General features: G+C 36.7%; 1 protein-coding gene across 1 annotated transcript; it reads left to right on the top strand.

The window, feature by feature from the left end:
- Positions 1–3,927: 3,927 nt before the first annotated feature.
- LOC308702768 (trace amine-associated receptor 13c-like) lies at positions 3,928–4,968 on the top strand (the record flags this gene model as incomplete). The annotated part of the gene is made up of 1 exon (XM_081385845.1): positions 3,928–4,968. The coding sequence occupies exon 1, from the start codon at positions 3,967–3,969 to the stop codon at positions 4,966–4,968; it is 1,002 nt and encodes a 333-aa protein (XP_081241971.1). The 5' UTR covers positions 3,928–3,966.
- Between the last annotated feature and the right edge of the window lie 4,572 nt (positions 4,969–9,540).

The raw sequence follows: 9,540 nt of genomic DNA, 5'->3' as shown, positions 1-9,540 counted from the left end.
AAGCTGTTTGAGTCTTATGAGTCTGAACTTCTTATGAGAAAGGGAAGTGCTTTTTCTTGCCTTCGTGACGTGTGCTTGAAATTTTATCCATACTCTGTATGACCCGGCTGGTCCTGATTTTAATCCACTTCTTTCACAGCATTGCTTCATTGGGATTGATTTCCTGTTTACATGTGACGTGACGCAACGTCATCTGTCACAGGAGGAGGTCGAAAAGCTGGACTGGATTACTAGAAATCGGCTAGGAATGGAATGTCTAATGGCGCTGCACTTTTTTGTGCTGTGCTTACTTTCATTGAGCGGAACGTGTGGAAGCCTGCACAGGATTAACTACTCCAGTGCAGGTCTTTTAAATACTGTCACATTACGCTGGGGTACGAGCGCATCTGTTTGTGCGTCGGACTCGGACATTAAATGCCACGGTATAGTCTTATCTTCTGAGACTGTTAACTTGGCCCGTTTAATCAGTATTATGACCTTACAAGATAATTTCACTGTTTCTGAAAGCTGCCTTCGTAGCTTTGTACTAAATATAAGATCTAAGAATGAATCCATAAATCAATCACGCAAATTGAGGTGTTTAATTGTTCTGTTGCTATTGATATCAGGAAATGTGCAACCCAACCCAGGCCCTGACTCTGTTATGAGTTTTAATACCCCTGCTGATTTTAAATCTAGAGCTGGTCTTGGTTTTATTCATTTGAATGTTCGTAGTCTGATTGCAAAGATGGATATGATTCGCATTTGGGCATGTTCAACTGATGCTGATGTAATTGTTTTATCAGAAACCTGGCTAAGCAAGTCTGTCCTGAATGAAGATATCTGTATTGATGGATATAATGTATATAGGACCGACCGTCCCAGAAGGGGTGGGGGTGTTGCAGTATATATCAAATGTAAGTTTTGTGTAAATGTGCTTCTCTCTAAATCAGTGAGTAAGCAATTTGAATTTTTAGCTCTTGATCTTGAGGTCTCTAGGACTCTCCATATTACGGTAGTTAGTTGCTATAGGACTCCCTCAGCTGTAAAGGATGCTCTGCCTTCTTTAATGCAGCTTTTATCAGGACTGAATCCGAAAGAAATAGTAGTTATTGGAGATCTAAACTGGAACTGGTTACATCCAGTATCTGATGATTTTAAAGCTTACTGTAACTCACTAAATCTCTTTCAGCTCGTTGATAGTCCAACTAGACCTAATCTGAAATGTCCGGATAAATCATCTTTAATTGATCTTATCCTAACCAATGTTCCTTACAAATACTCAGTAGCTTCTGTTTTCGCAAATGACGTTAGTGACCACTGCGTTGTTGCCACAGTCAGAAATACAAAAATTCCCAAAACCAAGCCAAGCATCATTGTTAAGCGTGACATGAAACATTTTACAGAACAAGGGTTCTTTCATGACTTGTTTTATTTTGATTGGGATAAAATGTATCTTATTTCTGATGTCGAAAATGCCTGGAAATTTTTTTATGATGGTTTCAAGGAAATTGTTGATAAGCATGCTCCCCTTAGAAAGTATAGAGTAAAAGGCCGTAACAATGCATGGTTTACTGTAGATTTAGCCAACTCACTTCACGAACGTAATAAGGCCTGGGCAAAAGCCAGGAAAACAAACCTGGATTCTGATTGGCTACTCTTTAGGAGACGACACAATTTGTGCACAGTGGCTATAAGAAAGGCCAAAGCAGACTATTTTTTAATGGAAACTTCAAATAATTTAAATAACCCGTTAAAATTTTGGAAAACAATTAAATCCTTGGCTGGAAACAAAACTTCCATTGAGTTGCCACCATGTGTTCTTAAGGACTCCTGTAAATTATCTGATAAGGCTGAAATGCTTGGTTGTTTTAATGAGCACTTTATTGCCTCGGGTTCCTTATTTGATTCAGTCAACTCTACATATCAGAATCGTCCTACAAGCCATACATATGGTCAAAGTAGACTCATTAATTCTTTTAATTTTAATCCATTTTTAGTTTCAGAAGTGCATAAAGCCCTCACACTTTTAGACATTAGAAAATCAGCTGGTCCTGATAAACTGGAGCCTTTTTTTCTACGGTTAGCATCCGATTTTATTGCTCCACCTTTGACCTATCTTTTTAATCTATCTTTAGACACAAATGAAATTCCACTTATATGGAAATCTGCATTTGTTCTTCCTTTGCTAAAAGGGGGTGACCCGTCAGATTTAAATAATTATAGACCCATCTCGAAACTGTCCGTCCTGGCCAAGGTTATGGAAACTATGGTAAATGAACAACTGAAAGAGTTTTTATCTACTAACAATATTTTGTCAAAATATCAATCAGGTTTTCGTAAAAAACACAGCACAACTACAGCAGCTTTAAAAGTAGTAAATGATTTTATTGATACTTTAGACACAAAACAACACTGTGCAGCTCTTTTTATTGATCTATCTAAGGCTTTTGACACTGTGGATCACACAATTTTAAAACACAGACTTGTCAGTGTAGGGCTGTCAGATCAATCAGTTGGCTGGTTTGAAAACTATCTATCAGGTAGAACTCAGTGCGTACAGGCAGATGGTCTCATTTCCAGCCCTCTTAGTGTATCTAAGGGTGTGCCCCAGGGGTCAGTGCTGGGACCACTCTTATTTATACTATACATCAATATTCTCGATCAAAATGTTTCCAATGCAAATCTCCATTTTTATGCCGATGATACTGTGATTTACTGCTCTGCATCAACTCCAAACCAAGCTCTTTGCCAATTACAAAGCACTTTTGATATTGTTCAACGTACCCTATCCGATTTAAAACTTGTTTTGAATGATACGAAAACAAAACTAATGTTGTTTTCCAATGCAAAATCAAAGTCAAAGAACCTTGTACCTATTACTACTTCACGGGGTTCCAAGATTGAGTTTGTATCGCAGTACAAATATCTCGGTATATTAATTGATGATTCACTTTCTTTTAAACCTCACATTCAGCAGTTGGTGAAAAAACTGAAGCTGAGACTGGGATTTTATTTCAGAAATAGGTCATGTTTTTCCTTTGAGGCCAGAAAGAGGCTTGTTGCTGCTACTTTCATGTCAGTGCTTGACTATGGTGATGTTATATACATGCATGCATCTCTTACAAGCTTAAAATTGCTGGACACGGTTTATCATGGAGTGCTTAGGTTTGTCACAAATTTTAGAACACTAACACATCACTGTTCTTTGTATGACCGGGTTGGTTGGTCTTCTCTGTCCACTCGTAGACTTAACCATTGGTACGTTTTTATCTATAAAGCAATTCTTGGTTTGCTTCCACCATACCTTCAATCTTACATTATAAAGAAAAACATAGGAAGATATTCTCTTCGTTCCGAGGACTTAATGCTTTTATCTGTCCCTCGTGTACGGACCGAACTAGGAAAAGGGGCGTTTAAGTATGCAGCCCCCTGTGCTTGGAATGAGCTACAAAATGTAGTAAAACTTCAGGAGCTGGTCTCACTTTTTAAGTTTAAAGCAATTTTAAATGAGTTGGAGGCTACCCAAACTACCTGTAAATGTTATGACTGATCATCTGGACGATCCCAGCGAGCATCTATGTTGTTTTATTGCTTCAGTTAAATATTTGCAACTTTTCTACCTTCATGACCTTGTAATTCACTATTTTTTTTACCAGGATTATTTGTAATACGTTACATGTTAAATGTTGATGTATTTGTTTTATGTCTGCAACTTTGTTAATTGTGCTGCTGCCTGTCTTGGCCAGGACACTCTTGGAAAAGAGATTTTTAATCTCAATGAGTTTTCTTTCTGGTTAAATAAAGGTAATAATAATAAAAATATATATATTTAAAATAATTTATAATTAATAAAAAATAAAAAAAACATTTGAATGTTACATCATCAGTGGGCAGGAGATGGGTGGGCCGTCTGATCCAGACACTGTATAAATTATATGACAAGAAAGAGAGCAGAACAAACTCCTAACATGAGGAGACTCACTCATGGCTAATGAGACAGAGTATCATGAGACTCTTTACTGCTTTCCTGATAACAACTCATCATGTATCAAGAGATTTGAATACTCTAGACATGAATACATTATTATGTATGTGATTTTTTCATTGCTGTCAGCATGGACTGTGTTTCTGAACCTGCTGGTGATCATCTCCATCTCTCACTTCAAGAAGCTTCACACTCCAACAAACCTGATTATTCTCTCTCTGGCTGTGACCGACATGCTTTATGGACTTATTGTGATGCCCGTAGAGGCCATCCTGCAGATTATGGCTCAGTGTTGGTACTTTGGAGAAACTTTCTGTAGACTGTATCTTATAGTCTTGGGAATGCTCATCACAGCATCTCTCGGTAGTTTAGTTTTAATTGCTGTTGATCGTTATGTGGCTGTGTGTTACCCCTTACTGTACCCACAGAAAATAACCACAACTAAAACTGTAATAAGCATCTGTCTAAGCTGGGTTTTTTCATTTTCTTATTCTCTTTCAGTTATAATTAAGTTAAAATATTTTAATTCATCCACAGTCGACGTGTGTTATGGAGAATGTGCTCTTCATGGGGGACTTCCCTTGTTTATCACTCATACCTTAATTAGTTTTATTTTTCCATGTACCATATGCATAACTTTATATTTGAGGATTTTCTATGTAGTACTTCATCATGTGAAAGTTATAAACTCTCTGATGAAGGGTGGTAAATGTGTAACAGAAGGTTCAGTGAAGAGGAAATCTGAGAGTAAAGCTGTTCTGACATTAGGAATCATTGTGATGGTTTATATGATTTGCTTTATACCATACTATACCTGTGATTTATGGGTAAACTCTATCACAACCAGAATTATTTTAATGTGGATGTGGAACCTAAACCCAGCTCTGGATCCTCTGGTCTATGCTATATTTTATCCCTGGTTTAAAAAGACAGTGAAACACATCTTAACTCTGAAAATATTTCAGCCAGGATCCTCTCTGGTCAATATTTTTACAGATTAGAATAGAATAGAATGAGGCATTTATATAGCACTTTCATATGTACTACTGAACACCCAAAGCACTTTACAATCATATCAGGGGATCTCTCCTCAACCACTGGGATGATGTGAAGGCAGCCACAGTACAACGGCCCCAGTGCGCTCACCACACACCAGCTATAGTGGAGAGAGGAGAGAGAGTGATAGAGCCAGTTCAATTACAGAGCATCAATTGTAATAAAACTGGTAAAGCTGTCACTCATAAAGGATATGATTATCTTTGTAGGATTTATATTTGTAATTTACACTACATGTATCTTTGTTTTATTTCAGAGAGTATGTTTTCTGCATTTGTTCATGTTCAATTTGAACAATTAATTAAACTGAAATTAGTTCATAAATTGTATTTAATTAGCTCATTAAATAAACTAAATGGTATATGTAGATATTGTGTGCTTTATGCTTAATCACTTTCATCAGTCATGTTGCATCTGTGTTATCAAAAACATAATGACAAAAAAGGGACAGTCATACAGAACTAAACTCTGTAAAAAAGATGTCTAACTTTCAACTGCTTTTATTTCCAGAAAATGTCTTAATGTATAAATATTGTTATAAACATAAAAAGATTCAACAACATAAACATAAAATAAACAAGTTTCGCAGACATTTGATGAAAAGAAATGGAACAATGAGTCCCTGAACAATATGAAAATAAGCCGTCATATGTGGTGTAGCCAGGAGCTGCTGTAAGTCCCACAGATCATCCTCATGGACTGCAGCAGACTGGCCTTTTCTTGCTGTGAGATGTTACCCCACTCTTCCACCAGGGCTCTCAAAGTTCTCAAACATGCTTCCTGGATTAGAAATCACAGTTTGTGTGTGTGTGTGTGTGTGTGTGTGTGTGTGTGTGTGTGTGTGTGTGTGTGTGTGTGTGTGTGTGTGTGTGTGTGTGTGTGTGTGTGTGTGTGTGTGTGTGTTCCACCTTGTGGAAACATTTTTTATGGTCCCCATGAAGAAAAATTTTTATAAATTATACTAAACTATGTTTTTTTGAAAATGTAAGTTTTCTGTGAGGGTTGTGTTTAGAGGTAAGGTTAGGTTCAGGGGATATAGTTTGTACAATATATAAATCATTATGTCTATTAGGGCTGCACGATATGAGGAAAAGCTGCGATGTGCGATAACATTGTTTAATATTGCGATGACGATATGACTTGCAATAAATATTCAAATGTGAATGTTAGCTATACTGTTCCCATGTCTTAGTGCTTTAATAGGTTCTTTGCGTGATAGGTCAAACGTTTATTACAGTCTGCCTGGTTCAGATTACACGATTTTAGCGCGATTTTGGCACGATCCGGTTGACATATGGTGTGTGGGGATTCGTAAACGACAACGGGACGCAAGATTCGATCGTTTCATCTTCGATCGTTTCCATCTTGTCCACGATGGGTTGAGTATGTGAGCGAGAGCAAGTGTGCGCGAGTGAGTGAGTGCGAGCGAGCAACAGCGAGTGTGTTTGTGCGCCAGTGAGCGAGTGTGTGTGTGTGTGTGTGTGTGTGTGTGTGTGTGTGTGTGTGTACTTGTCTCCCTATCTAAGTGTCTCCCTATCTAAGTCGTTACACACTCACCAACAGGGGACCGTCAAGCCAAGTGGGGACATTTTTCAAGTCCCCTGTTGGTCATGCTTTAAAGCATGTTAAAATCAGCTAAAACACGCTCTGGTGAATTTTTTACATTTTTGACCAAGTGGGGACCTACATGTGTGTGTGTCTGTGTTTAAGTCCAAATTTATCAGTATCGATACTTAAAAATTTTTTTTTTTTTAAAAACGCCTCCCAATGGACGTCTGTGTTTTTTTTTTCCTGACGCACCCAGCAAAGAAGCTGCCGCTGTCAGTGTCATGTGACAAAACACTACAGCGAGATGGCTGCGTGCGAGCACTAGTGGTCCACGACTCGTAGAAAAAGATGACGCGAGGAGTGACATATGGAAGTACTTTGCCTACCTTGCTCTGTTGCACGGTGCACCGATACTTCAAAAGTAAATCGGAAATTAAAAACTTTACGATTCCTAAATTTATTAGTATCGATACGTCTAAGAATGACCGCGTTCCAGATTTGATTGTTAAAAACCATGTTAACTGCCTGCGTGACTCAGGCGCAGCTTGAGCGCGCGGGAAAACGCGTGCATTCTAGAAATAGAACTGACGCCTATTTTTCACGCGACACAAGCGCGTTGGAAGCGTTTCCAGGCAAAATAGAAGAGGAAAAGATGTTTCTATGTCATTTTGACACAAACACATATTAATAAATGACATTTTGATGTTTGAAAGTCTCTAGGTTTTGACATAAATGGGCCATTCTACAGAATTGGTGCAAACTGCTGTCCCTCATCCAAAAAACACATTTGAAAAGCATTTAATTATTAAAATCTTAGATGTTTACTAAGATTCTTCAATTATCTATTGAAACCCACAATAATATTTAAGATATCAGTAAGCTTTATATATATAAAATCGTCATTTATGGGCTACTTTCAATTAGGAGGTAGCTGTCCCAAACCCTAACCCCTAAATTTCAACTTGTGAAAATGATATTGAAAATTTTTTTGCAAATTTTTCCATTCTTTTTTTAACAAAAATATTTTTGTTTTGTTTTTAAAAATTAAGTTAAAAAAAATATTTATTTTATATTTTATTTTTAAATCATGAAACTTTATCTAAAAAAACATGTCCTGCATTTTCATGTCACTACCAAAACAGTGAATATTGTAGTCCATTGGCTGAGACTGATTTTAATCACACTCCTACATTTTTGATCAGGAAATATCCCAGTGTTCCTCTCTCTCATGTGCTATTTGGTGAGTAGATTGATCCCATCATTTTGAGGTAAAAGTGTTCTAAAGTCTAAAAAATCTGTGTGTAACTTTAAGGAATGTCACTACCAAACTCATTTTTTCTGCTATTGAGAAAACTTTTTTGGATGTTATTCCATAAACTTTTGTTGTTATATGTGTTCAATTGTTCTGACCAGTGATTGCTAACCATGTGCTGATTAGCATCTTCGAGCTAGGCTTAAAAAATATCTAAAATTGTCACTACCAAAACAGTCACAACCGAAACATTTTCTTGAAGTTTCGGTTGTGACATTGTTTTGGTAGTGACAAAAGGGAACACATAATCCTTTATTTGGAGGAATAAACTACATTTTAGCACAGTTATGCAAATAATTACTACTGTAGTATGTTTTAGTAGTATTTTAGTATGCAAGATTCTGTTAAAATTCTGTAATGTGATGAGGTTACAATTACTTAAGGTTGCAGTCCATGATACTAGGTGTAAGGTTGTTGTCAGTAATGTTAATTTCTATGATTATCTTGACAGGGAGAATGACATAAAACACCAACATGCCTAAAAAAAATAGAAAATCTACAACAGAGAGACAGAGAGAATACAAACAAAGGTTGAGGGAAGACCCAGTGAAGTACGAGGAATACTTAAGGAAATAAAGAGAAAGAAATAAGAAACGATGGGAAGAAGGAAAGTTGAAGAGTATCAGTGAATTATCTGACAGGGAGCAAAGACATGTCAGAAAAGCATGGAGGAAAAGACAGAAAAGACACAGGATGATGGTGAAAAGACAAAAAGAGGTGGAGACATTTTGCAAGGCTTCCACACCACCTAGCACTTCCAGTGAGGGTGATCAGACACCAGCGCACATACACACTGGGGGAAAAGGGAGAAAACGAGCAAACACACACACACACACACACACACACACACACACACACACAGACAGACAGAGAGACAGTTCAGTGATTCTGGAGATTTATCTGAATGAGGAAAATTATTCTGAAATTAATGTTTTATGTAAACAAACACACACACACACACACACACACACACACACACACACACACACAGTTCAGTGGTTCTGGAGATTTATCTGAATGACTCATAAACAAAATATTGAAAATGTGAAAATAAAACAAAGTGGTTCTGAAACAGTCAACATTGTAAGCTGTTGTTGTTTTTTTTAGGAAGAAAAATCTATGAGCATACCTCTTCTCACTTGCACCTCAAGACCCAAAGTATAGAATAGCTCTAGGTGTTCTTACAAGATATTTACTGTCAGATGTGTGTCTGCTATATGTACTGACTGCATATGTGCATCATAGTTATTTATTTATATTAACATAAAATGTGGACAGTCTGATTCAGCCATGGCAAACTAAGTATTGTGGTCACTACCAAAACATTACTGTCACTACCAAAAATGTGCAGTCACTACCGTAACGTGGGATGTTTTGACAAAAATAAAGTATATTGAATTATCAACTAAGATGTTATGATAGTGTTTGGTTCAATGCATATTCAAACTAATGAATCCTTAACTTTGAAATCAGTACGATGAACTTTATGCCTTCTACAAAGAAAGATTGGGTTCAAAATACAACAAATCTCATAAATTACACTTAAAATATTATTAAAATTATAATCTTTATTGATTTTACCTGTAAAAATATTTTTAAAAAATAGAAAAAATATATATTTATCTGGTAGATGTAAACAAAATCGTAATAGGTCATT

The sequence above is a fragment of the Scardinius erythrophthalmus genome (assembly GCF_964197995.2).
Source record: "Scardinius erythrophthalmus genome assembly, chromosome: 15".
Classification (NCBI taxonomy): domain Eukaryota; kingdom Metazoa; phylum Chordata; class Actinopteri; order Cypriniformes; family Leuciscidae; genus Scardinius; species Scardinius erythrophthalmus.
The sequence above is the reverse complement of the archived record's forward strand: the minus strand, read 5'-3'. Positions and strand labels throughout refer to the sequence as shown.